We start from the raw sequence: 21,796 nt of genomic DNA, 5'->3' as shown, positions 1-21,796 counted from the left end.
TTCAAAACGGAGATAATCGAGGCTGCGTTCGTAAATACGCTCTGGAAATCTGATCACCACTCATGGAATGCCTCTTGTCCAATCAAATTACGTGGTCCCTTTATGACGTTGCACCTAGTGTGCGTTCCGGCGCTCTCAGAGCAAGATTACGAACGCAGCCCAAGAAACGAGAGGAAACAAGTCAACTCCGACATGGATATAACGATTGTGCGCATGCGACAACGTCCAACAATTAAGTGTTAAATGATATTATATTATAGGTTAAAAATACGGGAGATGTATGGGAAAATATTTAAACGGGAGCACAACGGGAAATAAAGGTAAAATACGGGAGAATCCCGGGAAAAACGGGAGGGTTGACAGAATGCACTGGAATGGAACTGGAAGAAACATACAAATTAAACTTCTCATTCTACAATGTTAACATAGCAAAGTTTGACATGACCACCACGTGTACATTTGAACACAGTTAAAGACAGTCACGAGCACATGTCCTGACCACAGTCGTGACCACATACTGGTGCAAAGTGCTGCTGCACGAGGCAAGAGACCAGACGTAGCTAGCTAACTAACTAACCACTTTGTACTTCATACATTAGCTAATGGACTCATCGTTGCTTCTGTTGTCTACAGTTAAAATTCATTGCTTTAGATGTATTAATTACTAACCGGCTAATATTATTGAACATTTAAACATTGCGTCGACTTCACTACGACCACGGACATTTCGGTCCTAACTAGCGCTGCTATGGCGCATCTGTCTTATCACAGTTGCACGACAGTTACAGCTTGTAGAATCCTTACTAATCTGTCTATTCATACACAGGTTGTTCATTTAGAATTAGATAATTATTATTATTATTATTATTATTATTATTATTATTTACCTTCCAAAGAGAGGTTAAATACAGCTTGTAACAGTCTCTCCACAGTCTCTTCAATCTCACAGTCTCTTCAATCAGGTAGCACGCGCAGGTGTCAATCAGCGACGCGCATGCGCAGGTGTCAATCAGACATCACGTGACGTTCTAGAAGGTTCTATCTCCATTTTTGTCAAAATTGAGTTTTCGACATAATCTGATCCATTAGGTGTTTATTAATGCCTGTGTGGTGTTATCTTTAAAAAAATAAATATGTTTTTTAGTTAGTAATGAATAAAATACAAAGGTTCCATCTCACAAAACATAATGGGATGTAAAAACGTTCACGTGGTGCCATGCAGCAGACTGACGTCATTATCACATCTAGTCACATGCGATTTGCTCCAATCTAAAATATGTCCACTAGTTGGTATATTCCGGTTAATATGTGAAAAAATAGTTCACTTTTTCATAAAAGCACAAAAACTTGGTACACTTGTACAGTTTGGGGTCCTGAACATTTTCAGACGTGGAGCCCTCCTCGCAAAAACTCCTCCTAGTGGCCGTGGCGGGCATTTTCCTTTCCGCCATAGCCGAATAATGTATTTTGCTTCATATCTCCTGAACCAAACATGATAACACAGAACAGGGGGGTATTCCATCAACGTCGCTAAATGAAAATCCAGGCTTATTTTTGATAACTCTCGCGAGACTTATGAATATGCCTGGATATTTTTAAGAACTCTCGTGAGACCTGTCAGAATAAACCTGGATTTTCCTTTAGTGATGTTGATGGAATACACCCCAGGTGATGTCTACCCCCATGTTTTGAAGGTCAAGGATTACAATGATACCATATACAACATCATAAAATGTTCTGGTGAATAGTTAAGTGGTGATTTGTATCAACACCCAACTAGCACATAAGAGTAGTGAATGTATGATGAATTGAAAGCCAATGTTGGCCAATATACTATCCTCAAGGATTGTGCAGATGTCCAACTATGTCTCTGGTCCAGAGTTTGTACAGTATGTGAAATGAAACTTTTTTTCCCACCATCATCTCCTACATCATTTTGTTCACCATTCCATCTTTCCATCCACCTTTAACAGAAACTGCTTTTTCTGAACTACTTACATGAGATTTGAACTGAGACTGCCAAAAAAGAATGTATAAAAAGCATTCTGTATAACTTTCTGTACAATTCTCAGCCTACAGTAACAGGCATTTAAAAATGACAGTAAATGTAAAAATGTTCAAGTCATGAACCATAGGTTTTCAGTCATTGCTTCTATACATATTGTTTGAGTGACTGTTGCTTTTTGTACTTTGTCCATTTGTAAATTGTTTTTAAATGTTTATACTTGATTTTCAGACTGCCTTTTTTGTACATTAAAATGTATAATCAAACAGTGCAAGCTTTCCCCATGGTGTCTTCAAAACCATGTTTTAAAAGTCTGCAATTGTGTGCTAGCTTTATGAAAAGAAATATCAGCCTATATTGATGGTTACGAAATATTGTGTGGGTGTGCATGTGCACATTTTTTTAACAAAATAAATTAGATATTTTCTAACTTGTTGTGTTGCGGGTCTTTCTCCCTATGCCATTCAGGTATCCTACAAGTGGACTACTTAGGTAGATCGCTGGTCGCTGTTCTCTCAAATCTCATTGACCGACACATATAAAGAATGGCCCACAGGACACTCAATTCTCTATATTTGCTTGATACGTACTGTATTTAAGAATGCAATGACACTGGTAATTCAGTTAATATTTATTTGTTTAAAAACACAACACAAACCCTAACCTTCATCATGATAATGAAAACTGGGAGACAGCCAAAATGACAGCTGCAGTAACAACATTTTCAAACAGTATCATGCAACTTGATCTTAGTAAAAGAACAAAATAAAAAACACAAAATGAAACTTTGCACCGAAGTTTGACAATCTGTAATAAATAATTTCCAAAGAACAATAGTATAAAATAAAATAGAATAGCAGTTCAAATTTGCATAACAAACAAAAGGAAAACAAGTTCACTCCAAAGTGCTCTTCAGGTAGCTGCTGCCCTCTCACAGGTAGTAGAGGAAGTCATCCAGCTTCATGTTGGGCTCTCTGTGGATGCTCTGTCCCACCAGGAAAGCAAGCTTGTGGGCATACTGGCAGGGTGCAGGCACTCGGATGATCCCCTGAAATAATTGAGGGAGACAAAATCAACGACAATTTATGCATCAAAAAACAACTTGCATGCCTGAAATGGGAAAACCATATGTAAATACAGTATGTTTGATTTCATAACCAATATGGATACATCAGTAGGTTTAAGATGTGTTTCAATGTGAACTACACCCTGTTCATGCCTGCATTTGAATTACTGACCAAGAGAATAGTTTAAGCAGACTTTTACCCTGTAATTTTGTGCATTTGTTGTTTTCATTATTCTAAAGTAGACATATCCACACACAAAGAATCATGTTATAAAACAATCTCTGAGTAAATATATCTCGCTTTGAATGCCCTGATGTTCCAAACTCCCAAGATCCCCCCCTCTCTCCCCGTCACAACAGACCTCACACGTTTTGATAGCTATGATGCAGCTGCACACGAAATAATGAAAGTTCGGGTAAACCTCCCCTTTAAAACTACTACTGGAAAGACAACCCAGCATACCTGCCAGTTGAAGTACATGTGGCAGAGTTTGTAGGTCAGTTTCTGCATGTGGTCAGGCTTCAGTCCACTGCTGTCATACACCACATTGTAGTGGGTTGGGGAGACGCTTCCCTGTCTAACAGCTTGGCTGACAATGAAGAAGTCGTACCTGAAAATGGGAAATTGCAACTGTAGCCACCGTTTTAAGACTGGATAAAGCAGACATAGCACATCTCTGAAAAAACAACATATTTTCTGAATTGCGTATTGAATCGATACCATTCTGGGCGGGTGACCTCAGTGTCGATGACTGTTCCAGGGGGTGGGTTGGCCATCTTGCCGCCAACTTGGGCAAAGAACCTGGAACTGATCCGCTTCTTCACAACCACCACTGTGAGTTTGGGTCTAGGAGGGGAAGAGAGAAAATACGATCAGAATGATTGGTGATTGAATGTGTTAAAGGGAACCCTGGTTATAGATATGTAGGCCTTAATACGCTCTAATTGCCATCTCGTACTAAAATATGTTGGTAGAAAGACATGAACATTTTTGATTATGTTAGAAATCCTCAATTAAGGTGTAGGTCCTTAAGGTCCTCTTACGTGTAGTCCTTTCCCATGGTGCTGATTGAGTCCAGGATCTGTGGCACTTCGTAGTTGACCACACTCTGCAGCATCCCGTCCCCCACTCCGTCTCTGTAGATAATGATGCGTGAGGGCAGGCACTGGTTGTGCTTCAGCCAGGCCTTCAGTGCACCTGGGAAAGAGAGCCTGCACTTAGGATACTAGGGATCATTCTCATGCTTCTCTGAGGGATTATGTTGAAAAGAAGACTTGGAAGACATTGTTACAATGTGGCAGTCAGTGGTCAATTTTGATATGGTATCTTATTTGAAATGCTTTGTTGTTTCATTGAACTTGCCTTGCAGAGCCACTTTCAAGCCATCCATGATCTCCTGACCACGGCTCTGAACCACACACTTGGAGAACCACCTGGAAAACAAGAGGAATCAGTTGGTACTGGCTACCAACATTGGTGGTAAAGAGCACATTCATAACCCAAGGCCATGCTTCTCCATGCTCATCCACATACCTGGACATGCCCTTGTTGAGACTGGCCACCAGAGCTCCAATGGACCTATTCCCTGCAGCTATGTCGTGGTAGCAGTCAATGCCCACGATCATCAGCTGCTGGAGCTGTGAAACAGAGGCAGGTGAAGTTACACCTTACAAAGTTTGGTTTAGCACATGCTTCTATTGAGATACATGGGGTGGAACATAAGATTGTGGATGGAGATCACACAGGTGTGAAATGTGTGGTTGTAGAAATAGAACACGCTGTAGAAATTGTACCTGCACCCATGTGAGGTAGTCAGTCAGATAAATGTTATCCACATTAAAAAGGGAAAGTTTATCCAAAATTCATGTTCATGTGTATTTCTGGTCAATCCATAATGCATACCGTCTCAAACTATCATCATTTCAAAACGTATCATAGCTATCAAAACTCAAAGTCTATGTTTACTTCCTAAAAAAGCCCCAGAGTTAATATAATCTGGAATCGGGAATCTTGAGCAATTTGGAACATCAGGACTGATGACGGCATTCAAAGCGAGATATCTTGACCGTTTATATATATACTGTATATCTTCATCGTTTTTAATGTGTCTATTGAATAATGAAAACAACAAATAATAAAATTCCACTTTAAACTTATCATGAGCATTGGTCTGTATGTGCACAGCCATTTTTTTATATATTGGGCCCCAACAACATTTGTGACTTTGGGTTTATTTCAATTCACTGTGCGACTTACTGGGATCTCCACACTCCAGAGCTCTCCTCCCATCTTGCAGTTCATCTGCAGGGCAATCTTGGTGGCCACAGTCATGACGACCTGTTGGCGGGAAAGGGTGCGAGCCAACACACACTGGCTGGGGGTGGGACAGTCCACACACAGGTACTTCTTCACACTGTCATACTTATCCTTCCTGTTGCTGGGGAGGATCACCACCACCTGAGGAGGTAACACACATGCTTTAGTCCTCATTCAACACCTAGAGGTGGTTACCTGGACACAGATTAAGACGATTGCTAGACATGTTATGCTCAGAGACTAACCATCTGGGTGGTCTCTGTAACGTTGTGCTGCAGAGCCCTGAGCAGAGACTCCTGGCGGTCCTCGTACTCCACCCTGTACACAGACCAAAACTGTCAAAGCACTGAGACATCTAACCAATGGGACTTCCACTGATGATACCATGTTCATTTTCAGATAACACCCAAGTATGATTGGCAAAGAATACTCAAGGCTTTGTAAAACACCTGTGGTACAATACTGCAGCTTAAAGTGCTCATTAACTCAAGCTTGGAACCTTAATTCTAGCTGTGCCCATTCACAGCTGGACTCACCGTTGTAATTAACTTAGGTATCATATGTTGCTCCCTGCCACTAGGTGGTGCTATAGCACTGTGTGTGTGTGTGTGTGTGTGTGTGTGTGTGTGTGTGTGTGTGCCTCCTTCCAGTCTCCTCCAACCCAGAGTGAGAACTCACATAACAGGCCTCTGCATGCGGATGCCCATGGGTGGGGACACCTTATTTAAGCCGTCCAGGAGGGCGTGGGCTACGTCAGCGTTGCGGTGGGTAAAGAACATGATCCAGTTGTCCAGTGGCCGGCTGCTGATCAGGGGGATCCCCCTCATTTCTTTGGACCAGTCTGCTGCCCAAGCGTTGTAGTCGTACTGGGAGACAGAAGAAAAAGGAAAAAAAAGGTTTTTGAGTTTGTTGCAATCACAGATTATGACAGGCATATATACATGCAAATACATGACCAGCAAACATTCTTGTTTGGAGCTAGATCAGTACATGTTGCAGTAAAACAGAAATGTTTAGCAAGAGCTTCAAACTGCAGGTAACAAGTACTGTAATAAGCCACACTGGGGACATCATTTCTGATGTATTCAATACCGATCTGGATCCTTGGATAATCCTCTCAGTAGGGAGGACTCTGCCTGTGAGGTTCAGGAGTTTGTTGTCAAAGTTGAGCCCCCAGGTATTAATTTCAGCCTCAGCCTCAGGGATCCTGCAAGGTGGTCAGTTTTGCAATCAACGTTGTGATATCAATATTGTAACCACTTAAAGCTGGGGTGTAGAGTCAACATTACATCAGTGCAAGGCTGCTCATAGTCAAACCATATAGAGTGTGACGTACTTGTGGATGTTATTGACAAAGCGATTGAGACGCTGCTCCCTCTGCTCTGGGTTCAGTCTGGTGTGGGTGGCCAGGTCCTTCATGATGTTGAAGTCACTGCGCATCTTGTCCGTCAGGCCTATTAAAAGAAAAAAAAAAATAGCAGTGTATATAATACTAAAATAAATACTGTCCATAAGTAGTGTTTGTGAGGTTTCTCTAGTGTCAAGTCAGTGGTACCTGTAAGGTAGCAGAACTCAGGGATGAGCATGGCTGGGCCAGGGGGCGGCCCCCCAGAAGGGCCCATCTTCTTCACATGGCTTACCAGAAGGGCCTGCCGGTTGTCGGTGATGTCCAGACTATATTGCTGAATGAAAGTGTTAAATCATAATGAGTTATCACTTAGGATACTAGGGATCATTCTCATGCTTCTCTGAGGGATTATGTTGAAAAGAAGACTTGGAAGACATTGTTACAATGTGGCAATCACAGATTATGACAGGCATATATACATGCAAATACATGACCAGCAAACATTCTTGTTTGGAGCTAGATCAGTACATGTTGCAGTAAAACAGAAATGTTTAGCAAGAGCTTCAAACTGCAGGTAACAAGTACTGTAATAAGCCACACTGGGGACATCATTTCTGATGTATTCAATACCGATCTGGATCCTTGGATAATCCTCTCAGTAGGGAGGACTCTGCCTGTGAGGTTCAGGAGTTTGTTGTCAAAGTTGAGCCCCCAGGTATTAATTTCAGCCTCAGCCTCAGGGATCCTGCAAGGTGGTCAGTTTTGCAATCAACGTTGTGATATCAATATTGTAACCACTTAAAGCTGGGGTGTAGAGTCAACATTACATCAGTGCAAGGCTGCTCATAGTCAAACCATATAGAGTGTGACGTACTTGTGGATGTTATTGACAAAGCGATTGAGACGCTGCTCCCTCTGCTCTGGGTTCAGTCTGGTGTGGGTGGCCAGGTCCTTCATGATGTTGAAGTCACTGCGCATCTTGTCCGTCAGGCCTATTAAAAGAAAAAAAAAATAGCAGTGTATATAATACTAAAATAAATACTGTCCATAAGTAGTGTTTGTGAGGTTTCTCTAGTGTCAAGTCAGTGGTACCTGTAAGGTAGCAGAACTCAGGGATGAGCATGGCTGGGCCAGGGGGCGGCCCCCCAGAAGGGCCCATCTTCTTCACATGGCTTACCAGAAGGGCCTGCCGGTTGTCGGTGATGTCCAGACTATATTGCTGAATGAAAGTGTTAAATCATAATGAGTTCAGTGGTTACTGTGACACATGGTCAGTGATATGGTCTGATAGTTTAAGTTTATGAGACAACACCTACAGTTTTGTAGTATTCTTTGAAGGAGATGTCAGAGTCCCCTCTCTTGAATGTGTTAGTAGGAGTGTGGTCCCATGCGATATCATCAATCCTGTAGGTCTTGTTATTGTACCTGAGAGAAAAAATTCCCATAGACAGTTGGTTGTTATAAATGTGAATGTTTCTTTGCAACAATGTAAAAGTGGTTATTATAAGGTTGAATAAACATTTAGTTATTTATTTTTTTATAAATATGAATATGCACAAATCTAAGTAGAGCTTAGTGCTTAGTACCTACTCTGCATTACTGTAAAGCGTTACCGTAGAGAAACAACAGTTGTATCTCTGCGTTCATCTAGTGGTGGGTCTTACTTGGTGAGGACAATTTGGCCCACCAGCTCCTTGGTGCAGGCCTCCATGAAGCGCTGGTCCCCACACTGCTGCTTGAGATTGCCCATGAAAGCGAGCACTGTTTCACTGCGCAGCACCTTGTGGCTCACATCCATACTTAGCATGATGCCCGACTCATACTGCAGGATGGTGGTGGTGAAGCCAGGCCAGATGGTCAGTCTGAAGAGCACATGCATACAACATGCCACACAATGAAGGACACAACAACATCTTTATTCTGTCTCTTTTGTCTTTATGGGTAAAACCACTGCCGAGACAGGTAAGGCACAGACCTGTGCTGTGGGATATTGAGTGGTTCATTTGGGTCGTAGTAATGGCGTCCAATTTGTTGCATGTTTAGTATCCGCAGCACCCTAGAACAAACAGAGAAAAACATTTTTACAGACAATGACGGAATAGAGACCGACAGAGAATGAATGAATGAATGGTCTTTATTGTCATATATTGTGATATAGTACAGGTACCAAACAACGAAATTTGGGAGGGGGGGCTCCCCTGGTGCTAGGAAAAAAACTAAAAACAAGAAGGGAAAAGAGCTGGTTTACATAAATAAAGGCTATGTACACTATCCACTATACTATACTATACAAATTAAAACACTGTGCTGTACTCTATGCTATGCTATACCTATTCTAACATTTCCTATCTCTGAACCTTATGTACCCGAGGGTTGTCATATTGCACATAGTGTTATTGCACATTCATTTAAAGTGTCGCAGTTTGCAGGTTTGAAATGTTCACAGTTGTGTTTCAGTATTGCACTTGATTTCAATCTAGTAGCTGCCATCAAATTGTCTAGATTGTCCAGGGCCTAGAACCTAGGTCTTTGCTGTGTTCAGGGCCTGAATGGCCCTGGGGTAGAAGCTGAGCTTCAGTCTGTTTGTCCTTGCGAACATGGTCCTGAACCGCCTGTCCGAGGGCAGCCGAGCAAAGAAACGTGAGTTTGTGTCTTATTATTGGTCAACACAACCATAACCTTTCACTGGGTGCTCTGACCTTCTGAAGATGATGTTGTAGAACTGCAGGCACACTGGAGAGGTGGGTGGCAGCTCATTGGTCAGAGTGATCGTGATCTGGACATCCTCTCCATGGTTGGTCCGAGACTGAAGTACAGTCTCCTACAAAATACAATGGAAGCTCTGTGTTAAGGTTTCTCAATGAATTACAATTAGAACATGCTTCTCAAAACAGCATGTGGGAGCTGATCCATCAGCTTTAGATCATACTGTAGTTAGTATGTTTTTCACTCTTGCTCCAACAATTAACAGTTAACTACTTTGACAAGTTCTTACATGCCGTTTGGTAAATTATGATCTTAGTCTATCACAAATCTGAGTGATAGAGCCATCAGAAGAACCGAACCCTCTCGTGTACTGTACCCGGTTCTCAAGTCTGTGAGGCAGGAAGAGGAGGGCTCCATCAAAGGTGCGGGCTGAGCCTAGCGTCTCGTTATGATGATACAAGAGGGCAGAACGCATGCGGCGGGACTCTATGGGGGGCTTGTAGTCCACATGGTACTGGTAAAGCACCCACTGAGGTCGGGAAAGGATGCGGAAGAAGTTGGCTTTCAGTTGAATAGGAGAGCCAGAGGACCCTGAAGACATATCACAGATGACAGCATTATATTACAGAAAACAGAACAATGACATTCTTCTGCAATGGGTTTAATGAGGATTTCATACATGGATGCATCATGTTGTTCATTATTCTAAAACTACACTATAATTGTGACCATGTAATGGCTGGCTAACACACCAGTCTTGGATTTCTTGACATGCTCCATGGCCTGCCTGGTGTTGATTCCTACATCATGGAAATCACCACGGCGTCCACCCCTCTCTCCGATCTTCACCTGCTGAAAGCCTGAAGATATCTTAAGAAGATCTGTGGAAACAAAGGGCAGAGAAATAATGCAGTTTCACTCACTCTCATTTCACATTAAACACATTGATTGAACACATTTCAAATGTAAAATGGCTTGACTACTGGTATAGGAGAGGAAGAATTAAAAGTAAAAGTGCACTTAAGGCTTGACAGGTAGACCATATGCGCAGAAAGACATGATTAATCAATGCTTGCAGTAACGTTTCTGTTCACTGTTTTCGTTCCCTCAACTCTCAAATCCACTCGCCATGAACAAACATTTGAACAAGTTACAGAAGCAACTGCGTTCCAGACAAACTCGACCTCCGACTCAATGGAACGCATCATACACTGAAAATTCACTGGTGCATATTGAACCGTGGATGGCGAACCATACAGTTCAATATAAACAGAGAACCGTTGCACCCCTAATATGCATTAGCTACTTTAAATGACCATAGAACACAGCACCTTCTGAGGACACAAGTCCCGGGGCAATTTTCTGTCTTCCACGACCCTCAAGTTGACCCTCAGAAGTGGAGTGAACTGGCCGTGCTTCCTCCTGAGGGGGAGCCTTTAAGAAAAAACATTAAAATGTAATCAAAAATACTTTATTGAAAGCCCTTACCAGTTCCTATAATAACTCATGTTTCATATCAACAACACTCCACAAAATTACTGTGAAAACTCATAAAGGTAAGTGAAGTAATCTTAACCACTCAATTAGCAGTGCAAGAGCATTCAAATACAGTCAGAACTGAATTAATGATATGCCTAAAAACTATTACAGTGACAGAATACAATAGTGACCTTATAAATTCAGCATTACATTACATTTGTTGTCTTCTGGCAGAGATGCCATCAGTTTTGGTCATTTCAACATAGAAACACATTCTCAGACATGCTGAAGGATGATCTTTGATGGCTGGAAATGTTGGTTGGCATATCCTTGTCTGAAATCCATGGAAACATGTACAGTGGATCTCACAAACCAACAGAATGATACAGTAACAGAGATCTTGCGAAGATGAAATTACAATGATTTCTGATAAAACAGAACAATTGGATAAAAAGAGCAATTCATATTGGAGCACTTTAAGTGTATGTTATTGTTATAATGTCATGTACCGGTAATGTAAAGGAAAATCCAGGCTTGTCAAAAGTCGCGAGACAAAAATAAGCCTGGAATTTCCTTTAGGAATCTTGATGGAATACCCCCCTGGTTTAGGGAACCAGTGATCATTTACCTTTCAGATCCAGTCTGATCTGAGGCAAGATCAGCTTGAATCCATGGTGGATCCTAAACCTCAGAGTGGTGTGGTCCTCTGTGGATTCATATCACACATCTCATACAAACAACCACAACAAACCTCTGTTTCTTGTTTACCCAAACTGAGGTGGGGGGGGGGGGGGGGGTGAGCACACCTGTGATGAAAGTGGAGGTCTTGACCTCGTGGTACCAGTCGTTGTCTACGTGCAGCGGGTCCATATCGTCTGGGGTGGAGGAGAGCATCACTTTCTGACAGCGAAACCTAAAGCAGGGTGAGTCATCATTATAAACTAGCAGAATCCAGTCAATGAAGGGAACATTGCAGAGTAACGGTTATAGCAACATATAACATATATATATATATATATATATATATATATATATATATATATATATATACATATTGTAGGCTCAACGGAGATTGCAAGGTCAGTTTGGATTGTGGGAAACCGTTGATGTCATACTGTAGTTAAGAATGTTCCACTAAATGTATCTATGCAAACATGAGAAATGATGAATAATAAAAGTTATTGGTCACTTTTTCCAGCAGAAGACAAGGTCCCTGTGTAAAACACACCACAGGAACATGCAGCAGTTGTTGTTGTTGTTGTTGTTGTTGTTGTTGTTGTTGTTACCAAATTATATTAACCATAGATGATGATTAAACGCAACACACTAATAAGAGTATAGTCAAGCATAAATATCATGCTAAGAGACAGACATCACAGGTATGCTGTCATACTCTGAGTTTGGGAGAGATCTTCGACTTGAGGAACATCACGTCTGCCTTCTGGTGTAGCATGGCATGGTCGTTCTCCCCGTACATCCCTGCTGGTGCCATCCCTGTGCCCGCATCCTCAAGGTTCCTGAACCTGCAATGCAACAACAGCTTATAGGAACATCACAACACAAGGGCACATAAAGAGGTTTTTGGCAGCACAGACAGAACTGAAACATTTAAAGATCCAATGTGGGAAGTGGTTAAGTTATCAATTAATACAGCCATTAATGGACTGCTTTGAATATTACTCTCAAGTGAATGTAAAAGAAAGTGAAGACATAAAGAAAATTTGTGACATTGTACAATCACTCTCCAGGCAGAAGATCGTTAGATCTTCTTGATGAAGATCATAGACAGATCGTTCATCTAGAACTACTATAATTACTTTGTTGTTAACAACTCTTTTTTTCACATGGGAGGCATCGCCCTCTTCCTTAGGGGGGGCAGGTGAGTCTGGTGGCAACTGATTGGTTGGGGTAATGACACATGCTAGGAAGGAAGATCACCTAGGTCACATTCATTCTTCCAAAAAGTGAACTGATAGTAACATACATTGAGTTTTCAATTCTTGAAGGGTTTCATTTTTATTTTAAAAAGTGATTAAGTAACGAGACAAGTGTATGCTTCTGTTTGCCCTCTGCTGGCCAGGGTAAAGACAGGGCTGCTTACCCTCTGAGAAGTGGAGATAGCTCTGTCTCAGCTGCTGCTCAAACTTGCTCCTTGTGGGGGGTCCTTTATAGCCTTGCCAAACGTAGACACTGTTGATGAATCGGCTAAACACACTCCAAAAAAATGTCTTAAAAGGTAGATAAAGAGTGATGAAAGAGAAAGAGTTGTGGAGAAATTGGAAAAGGAGGGCAGTCATTGCACAATTGCATCGACAGCAGAGAAGAGCATTTATCTGACCAGTCTGTTCTTCAGTATGACCCCTCTCATGCAGGAGTCTGAGCCTGGATTGGTTGGAAGGACCTTTGGGGACAGAGCCTTCAGCGTGGCCGCACCTACCCTCTGGAACTCCCTCCCCACAGTGATCCGCAACGCCCCCACCCTGGACTCCTTCAAACTAGCCCTCAAAACTCATCTGTTCTCCAAGGCCTTTGGCCCCTAGTCATTGTTTCAGTTTTGTTTTGTTTGTTTTCTGTTTTGTCTGTCCGATCATTCCCCTGTAAAGTGTCCTTGGGCTTTTTGAAAGGCGCTATATAAATTAAAGTCATTATTATTATTATTATTATTATTATTAATAACCTACTGTCCTATCCAGTTTCAATCATTCCACGTCCACATAGCTAAATCCCAAGACAGTTGAACCTATCTCAGATCAGGTTGTTTTCTACCAAGTAATGCTTCAGTAATGATTATCTAAGCCAAGGGTTGACCCAATGGTACCAAGTTGGCCTCATGGATGGCCTCCGAGGATGCCTCTTCTTTAAATGTAATTAAACAGAATGATTAATATTGTGCACACAGAAAAAACATACTCTAATATCAAATAAACAACCTTCAGAGGCAGATATGATTATCAATGTGTCTACTATATCTGTATCTGCATGCTCATGCAACATTATTGCTCATTATTGCCTGGCTTTTACCTACAACATTCACAATGTCAAATGCTGGGGTGCATAGTACAGCAACACCAAGAAGGAAAACATATATTCTGTGAGTCATGGGATGTCACTGAGGAGGGCTTCCTTTTACAATAGAGCAGGTTGTTGAGCTTCTCTGCTGCAGGAGTGCTTAGGTGGCGTAGTGGATTAAGTGTTGACCATGTAACCGCAGGGTTCCCGGTTCGATTCCAGCCGCGGACATATCCTGCATGTCATCCCTTCTCTCTCTCTCTCACCCATCCTTCCTGTCATAATCTCTACTGTATCTGTCAATAAAAAGAAAAATATGAGTAGGACTGCCCCACTCAGAAAAAATTACTTAAGAAAAAAAAAAAGAGCTTCTCTGCTGCCAACTTTGGGTACCTTAAAGCCAGCAACTTTAAAAGGCTAGATCAAAAGGGTCTACAGAAAACACGATGAGACATACACTTTTCTTTTCACATCATACAAAGTTTGTAAAGCGTCGAATTGTGAAACTGGAGCTTAACAGTTCTAGTAACACCTTTAACAGTTCTAGTAACACCTGCATTGCTCGTCGTCACTCCAGCCTAAATGTAGCCCTTGGTTTTGTTCTTACTAGTGTTTATGTAGTGCAGGTGACCAGACCCTCCCCTTCTCACATCCTCCAGTGCCATCAGGGCCCACTTCTCCTCAGAGAGATGATCTTTATCGTTGCCATGGCTACAGCAGGCTTGACACAGAGCCAACGCTTCCTTCATACATCGTATCTGCTTGCCCTGGCGTATTATGACCACTAGAGGTCAGTGTCTGTCCACAGTTCACACCCTCACTGCACCTTTAAAAATCAAGACATTTGGATTATCATAGACGCAAGCAAAGTTCATTTAAAAAATATTATTACAATGACATCACTTCATAAGGTATACTACATGCAATTACTGTAACATGGAGAGTTATTGACTTTATCTTTCAATAACCATTGTAAATAATATATTTATTTTCATATGATGTTTCAAATATTCAAATGTAGCCTAACCATTTGGCTGCCAGATAGACTTACCTTACAGATCTCAAGCCTGGCCCACATGGGACGACTGCTCCAGAAAGCAGGAGTCTATAGAGGTGACTGCTGGTCACCTTATCCAGGGGGACATGCTTCTCCAGGGTTTCACCCAGGAAGGTCTGAGTGTTGCTTCTGGTCAACGCCTGCCTCTGAGTGTGGAAGGAGTTTTCTCCCTGGGGCACTGGCGGACTCAGGGGGGGCAGGGGGGGGCGAACAGTTTAAAAACGTCTAGCTTAAGTGCTCTTTTTAGTGGCAAAAATGCCCTTTTGAGTGGTGAAAATGAGAGGACGTGCCCTATTGGTGCCCCTCCAATGGTCTAAACTTGACCATGTGACCCACAGTTGAAAAATGTCGCACTAAAGTGCCCTTTTGAGTGGCAAGATTAGAGGATGTGCCCTATTGGCTGCCCTTCCAATGGTCTAAACTTGACCATGTGCACTGATGGGGTCCCCTGTTGTGCAGTAGGTACCCTTTTTTTCTTTTCGCCCCTGCCCTTCAAACAGCCTGAGTCCACCACTGCCCTGGGAATGAGTCTGAGGAAGAGCTCCAGCTCCTCCTGCCATAGGGCAAGCTGGTGCAGCTGTGTGGTCAATCCCCTGATCCTTAGGAAGGCATGAAAGGGTCCACTGGCCAAGCTGTCAGCAGACAAGGCAGACAGCATGTGCCTGTAGCAGTGGACTCCTGGAGGTGGAGGAGGTGGGGTGGTTTGGGAAGACGGGAGGTAGCAGGGCAGGTGTCTCCAGACAGGTGTGTGGAACATTCACTTCCCTCACCTGAACCTTCTCCAGTTGGAGAGACTGGATGTCCTGGAGAAGGCTGTCACTTTCATGGGAAGGCAGGTGAACTGTTTTGGTTAGTTTGTTGTGCAACCTTTTGAATTTTGCATCAGGCATGTGGAGCTCTAGTTCAGTTGGGACATGCTGCCATTCCATGTTACTGTGCACAACATTAGTTCAACCCTTCTGGTGGGCTCTATCCACAAGTGGAATCCACTGGCAATAGCGGAGTCCATGTTTGTTGTCTGTCTCCCAAGCTTTCGTGGCTGTGTCCTGGGGTGTCTTGTGGGAATTCGGGGCCATCCAGGACATACAGGACCAGTATAAATGTCATGCACTCTCACCTGGAGTGGCTGATGGTTGAACAGAAAATGTCTATGTGTCTCTTAATGCTACTGCGGAGCATAAGCAGCAGTAAAAAAAAACATCCAGCTTGGCTGATCAGTTACAGATGACCTCTGACCATGGATACAGCACTAGAGATCCTGTGGCTAGTCACTTAATGCTCCCAGCTCCAAGAACAAATACGAAAACGCACCATTATATATGGGTCAATAGTAGACTCAAAGGCAAATGTACAGCCTAGAATCAATACTAGACATTGACAGCTCTCTTATGCCAGCACAAATGATGTGATAGAACACACCTTGACCCCTGTAAAGCCAGTTGTCCCATTACTGTTGGTGCCCTGAAATAGGGGGACTTTGTATCAAATATGTTGTCATTTATACATTGTGGAACCAGTATGTAAATGTACACAAATACCATCAAATAAAAAACTGAGAATATCTACTTTAAACTCATAGTAATTGCTTCATTTCAAATCCAAACATTTGGAGTATAGAGGCAAAAGAAGATGAAAAAGTGCCAAAAAAAGTCCCATTACTTAAGCTAGACACTGTAGTTTGCTAGTGCTGTTTAACAGTAAACCGCAGAAGGTCCTCATCTGTTGGGTTTTCATCTACCTGGCAGTGAGGTATCTCAGGACACGTTAACCATTTGTTGTCGGACAAAAAGTAGAGTGAAGTCTGTTTAAAAAACAGTGAAGAGATAACAAACAGTATCTACTGGAGTGTGAAAGGGTAAAGAGATCTTCACAGACAGTGCTCCCTGGTAGATTCAGAAACGTGTTGAAGAAATCCACAAAAGCCTCATCTTTCAGGAGTCATCACCTTCATCAGTTGTAGTTGTAGGAACAAAACCAGAACGTTGTTTTATAAATGCAATTGTTTGAAGGTGTAGGCTAGTCATCTATATCTGGAGTAGGCTAAACAAACTGAAAAACGACTAATTGGAATGTTGGTCATTTCGTGTAACCTGGATCAGATTTAGGCGTGGTCTACTGAGAGACTAGGCCTGCATCAGGTGGTCAGCCTATCACATTGGGGGAATGGCATACCACGTGGTACAGCTGACACGTTGTTCGTCATTTTCATTTTCACTCAATATTGTTTAACGCCTTTACTCGTGGTTTCCATTGACCGTAGTGGTACAAATCCTACAACAGCGCCAATGTCGTAATAATCTAAAAGAAAACATTCTGGACGCGAGTGGTTAGTGTAGGCTACAGTTCAGAATGTTTTGTTATGCGAATTAGTAGTGAACGTTTGGCCAACATTAATAATAATATAATAATATGGCCTCAGAAATAGAGCAGGAAGTTATTCCATCAACGTCGCTTAAAGGAAAATCCAGGCTTATTTTGGATTGATCTCGCGAGATTTATAAAACACCCAGCCATATTTTGATAAATCTCGCGGGATTTAGCAAAAATAAGCCTGGATTTTCCTTTAGCAACGTTGATGGAATACCCCCCTGGTACAACTGACATTACATTTTTCACAAATAAAAAAACAACAACCACCTAACCTTCATACAAACCCCTTAATGACCGTTTGGAACAAATTGTTCTACTTTCTGGGAACAAACCTATTTCGGTTGTCACAAGTAGGGGGCGCGTTCTACTTTTCGTGGGCACTACTCATCACAGTCAAATATTGTGGACCTTGATGTGATGAAGATGAAGAATCTTTCTGTAAACCCCAGTGTTGTTTCTTTTCAAATTAAATCGTATATATTGTTTAATCAACGATTGTCGCCCACATTGAGCAAAACCAGGGGGTTGTGGGTTCTTGTGTAGGCTTGATGAATTCACCCAATGAAATCAAACCATGAGCGTTCCATCACCTGAGCACGAGCGGATCACGTTTCTCTCTAAGCCAATCAGAGGCGGGGAGATCTGGTCCCTTACTTATATGAGTGTTTGTCCGAATTTTGGGATAAAGAATGAAAGACGAACACTTGGAATTACAAAGCGAAATTGTTGGCGTCTGCACCCGTCTTCTGATTGTAAGACATTAGGTAATTTTTTGATTTACCATTTTCGTATTGGGATCTTTATTTTATGATTGTATATTTATTTACATATAATGTATGTATTTTGTGTATTTTTTGGGTTCATGATGCCAGGTCTTGAAATGTGATTTTTACAGTGCGCAGCGCGCAGCGTCAACAACATGCTCTCAGACACACAACAATGTGTCACGCAAATTATAACTTGTGTTTGTTTTTTCATTGTTAGAAACCTTAAATGGTCTCGTAGGCTGCATGGTGTACATTACATTGCAGTTAACTAACTTGGTGTTATTTGGATTGGAAGTTTGTTTGCGTCCTGTTTTGAGTCTAAGTAAGATTTGAATGCTCACCAGTAATAGATGATCTCAACAGTTGAGCGGAATAGGTGAACTCTAAATTGTTTTGTTTCCCCCCCCAAGATTTAGAGGCTTTGTCAATATGGCTACCTCATCAAGTGCCAGCTTGAGTAAAGATGTCAAACATCAGTACATGGAACTCCCTCAAGGAGAGAAGGTCCAAGCCATGTACATCTGGATTGATGGAACAGGAGAGGCACTACGCTGCAAGACCAGAACTCTGGATTCTGAACCCAAGACAATCCAAGGTAAGATCTGAGTCTGATAAATTGTATGTTTGTTTACAATGAATTGAAAATGCACAGTTTAACAGAAATATGAATCACACCCTTTACACATGTCAGGTGTAAACACTGGAACAAATCCGTTATCTCCATCTAGCAATGGTACATTATTTTCATTCTAAATGTCAGTAATCCAAATATTAATAAATGTAATAAAGCCCTGTGCCTATGAAGTATTTGAATCGCTGAGTTTCTTTAACGTCATGGTTCCCCCATCTCCTGCAGATCTCCCTGAGTGGAACTTCGACGGCTCCAGTACTTACCAGTCAGAGGGTTCCAACAGCGACATGTTCCTGATTCCTGCAGCCATGTTCAGGGACCCCTTCAGGAAAGACCCCAACAAGCTGGTGTTGTGTGAAGTGCTTAAATACAACCGCAAGCCTACAGGTGAGCAAGCAGCAGCCTGAGGTCAGCGTTGAGTGTTGAAATCTAGTGCCACATTGGATCAGTTTAAGTGATTGGCACTGTTATTGTCACCCATCAGAGACCAACCTCCGCCTTAGCTGTAAGAAGGTCATGGATATGGTAGATACTCAGCACCCCTGGTTTGGCATGGAACAGGAGTACACCATCTTGGGCACAGATGGGCACCCCTTTGGGTGGCCCTCCAATGGCTTCCCTGGACCCCAGGGTGAGTTTGTTGTCATGACTACTGTTGATGCTGCTTTATGTAAAAATGTTACTCTTATCTTCATAAAACATTTTGTGTTGCTTTTTGTTAGGGCCGTATTATTGTGGAGTGGGAGCAGATAAGGCCTATGGAAGAGATGTCGTGGAGGCCCACTACAGAGCCTGTCTTTATGCTGGGGTTCAGATCTGTGGTACCAATGCTGAAGTCATGCCAGCTCAGGTATGAACTACTTTGTAGAATGATGCAACTGCTCCACTGATCTACTCATCATCGATGTCATTCTAGTGTTAGAATGTAGATAGATGTCTCTTTTAAAGTCTCACGTGTATTGTTTGTCCTTTCAGTGGGAGTTCCAGGTGGGGCCGTGTGAAGGAATCAACATGGGGGACCACTTGTGGGCAGCTCGCTTCATCCTGCACAGAGTCTGTGAAGACTTTGGTGTGGTGGCCTCGTTTGACCCCAAGCCTATCTCCGGGAACTGGAATGGCGCTGGTTGCCATACTAACTTCAGCACAAAGGAGATGCGAGAAGATGGTGGATTGAGGTAGGCATGCATGTTTTGCTGTGAAAGCCTTGAACTGGTTCAGTGTTAAGTAGTTAAGTCTCTCAAGCAGTGAATGAACCTCTTCCTCTGTGTACACAGGGCCATCGAGGAGTCTATTGAGAAGCTGGGGAAGAGGCACCACTACCACATCCGGGCCTATGACCCCAAAGGGGGGCTGGACAACGCCAGACGCTTGACTGGTCATCATGAGACGTCTAACATCCATGAGTTCTCGGCCGGTGTGGCTAATCGTGGCGCTAGCATCCGCATCCCCCGTTCAGTGGGCCAGGATAAGAAGGGCTATTTTGAGGACCGCCGCCCATCGGCCAACTGTGACCCATATGCCGTCACAGAGGCCATGGTACGCACATGCTTGCTTAGCGAAGAGGGTGATGAACCTACACAATACAAATGAACTTTTCACTCGGGACTAAATCCTCCTCTCCCTTGAAGCTTAAACCCCAAAAAGGAAGAGCTGTCATTTCCAGTACTGTATTGTCTGTGACTTCTTTTTGTTATCCTGCAAGGGATTGATTTTTCAACTTTCTTTTGTCGATTTTACGAGATGAATGGGATGATGCTTGACAAGTGTTTCAATCTATAGTGTATAATAAGGACTTGTCCTACCTCTAACTTGATCACTGCCAAAATATATTTTAAATGGACATTTATTCAGAGATTTGTCATAGAGGAGTAATGATTAATCCCTAACTGTGCTTCTTTTTCAAGTTGATTTCATGTATATTGACTATTCATGTAATGTGTTTAACATTTATTAACCAAGATACTGTAGATTTTTAACACACCAATGGGGTGGTCCTTCTTGATTGTGCTGTTTGGTTCATGTGTGCCTGTGGTACACCAGCCCAAAGGATCAAAGATGCATTTGTGTGTTTTTTATACATGTGTGGATACCTTTGTCTAGCATTAGTAGAAGTTGTATCTGATTAAGGATTTGCACTGTTATATATTGACTTTGTTATCATTCAAGTGGCCAAACCTGTTTTCTCATTTGTACTATTAAAACTAATATTTTTACCATGACATGACTGCTCATTGTGTGTTTTGTGGAGGTAGGTTGAAGAGGCAGAATTGAGAGGAGCCCAACATTTGAGAGTTGCCTGTAGAACGTTTCTCACAAGCAATCCTTTATCTAACAAACTGAGCTCAGAACTATGAGCTGACCTGAACCTCTGAGTTTTTACCAATCATAACAAAGAGCACAATCTTGGACCAATCAATACCCATGGTTAATAATACAGTTTGTGTTCATAATCTCCCTCGTGTACATTCTATGCAACTGGTCAGATCTTAGGACTTCTGAAATTGACCCATGTTTTACGAGGCCAAGTTAAATTACACTGATTTTACTGACTAATTGGGGAGTACTTGGAAAAGGAACAATTATTGGGCATATCTCAAGAACCATAACCATAACCTTTTCCAAGTTTGTATTTTAAAATGTACTTTAAAGAGAATACAGTAGATATGGAATAGGGTTGGGGTTCTGCTTGCACAGAAAAGGTTTCTTAAACTGATAGGTATTTATGTAAACAAACTGCAATGACAGCACAATATGCATAATATATATTAGCATATTAAGCACTGAAGTTTCAAACAAAAACTGATTTCTGAGAATTGTTTTCATGAAATTCATATAATATGCTTTTACTCTCATATCCCAAGGATACACAACTTAAGTTCTTTAGTAGGAGTGAAACACAATACATATTGCATGGTACATACAGTAAGCCTACATACTGGGGATGTAGTAAACAATTAAACAAGGATGATGAGTGTCCATTGTTCAACACCTGTAGTAGTAAATGAAGAAAAAAGCATAAGAGATATTCTCTGCATTTGCTT

General features: G+C 42.1%; 2 protein-coding genes across 2 annotated transcripts; one reads left to right on the top strand and one right to left on the bottom strand.

Annotated features, from left to right (window-relative positions):
* Nucleotides 1–2,936: 2,936 nt before the first annotated feature.
* Nucleotides 2,937–17,190, bottom strand: rgsl1 (regulator of G protein signaling like 1; the record flags this gene model as incomplete). Its single annotated transcript, XM_080536586.1, has 26 exons — nucleotides 2,937–3,053; nucleotides 3,535–3,682; nucleotides 3,793–3,918; nucleotides 4,116–4,269; nucleotides 4,435–4,505; nucleotides 4,606–4,709; nucleotides 5,329–5,529; nucleotides 5,634–5,706; nucleotides 6,067–6,254; nucleotides 7,367–7,481; nucleotides 7,611–7,728; nucleotides 7,829–7,955; nucleotides 8,053–8,161; nucleotides 8,401–8,598; nucleotides 8,712–8,792; nucleotides 9,436–9,557; nucleotides 9,819–10,033; nucleotides 10,195–10,323; nucleotides 10,774–10,876; nucleotides 11,340–11,347; nucleotides 11,550–11,627; nucleotides 11,728–11,821; nucleotides 12,315–12,444; nucleotides 14,982–15,165; nucleotides 15,486–15,665; nucleotides 17,160–17,190. 26 exons carry the CDS (start codon nucleotides 17,188–17,190, stop codon nucleotides 2,937–2,939), a joined length of 3,204 nt encoding a protein of 1,067 aa, XP_080392712.1.
* Nucleotides 17,191–18,068: 878 nt separating this feature from the next.
* Nucleotides 18,069–20,850, top strand: glulb (glutamate-ammonia ligase (glutamine synthase) b). The gene is made up of 7 exons (XM_080536072.1): nucleotides 18,069–18,121; nucleotides 18,535–18,719; nucleotides 18,981–19,142; nucleotides 19,240–19,386; nucleotides 19,478–19,605; nucleotides 19,731–19,930; nucleotides 20,030–20,850. The coding sequence occupies exons 2-7, from the start codon at nucleotides 18,554–18,556 to the stop codon at nucleotides 20,343–20,345; spliced, it is 1,119 nt and encodes a 372-aa protein (XP_080392198.1). The 5' UTR covers nucleotides 18,069–18,121; nucleotides 18,535–18,553; the 3' UTR covers nucleotides 20,346–20,850.
* The last annotated feature ends 946 nt before the right edge of the window (nucleotides 20,851–21,796 follow it).

The sequence above is a fragment of the Nansenia antarctica genome (assembly GCF_963989245.1).
Source record: "Nansenia antarctica genome assembly, chromosome: 7".
NCBI classification, from domain to species: Eukaryota; Metazoa; Chordata; class Actinopteri; order Argentiniformes; family Microstomatidae; genus Nansenia; species Nansenia antarctica.
The sequence above is the reverse complement of the archived record's forward strand: the minus strand, read 5'-3'. Positions and strand labels throughout refer to the sequence as shown.

Coding starts and splice junctions, on each gene's coding strand:
- glulb (XM_080536072.1), top strand. CDS start 18,554: ATGGCTACCTCATCAAGTGCCAGCTTGAGTAAAGATGTCAAACATCAG. Junction 19,387..19,477: donor TGGCTTCCCTGGACCCCAGG/GTGAGTTTGTTG, acceptor GCTTTTTGTTAG/GGCCGTATTATTGTGGAGTG. Junction 19,931..20,029: donor CGAGAAGATGGTGGATTGAG/GTAGGCATGCAT, acceptor CTGTGTACACAG/GGCCATCGAGGAGTCTATTG.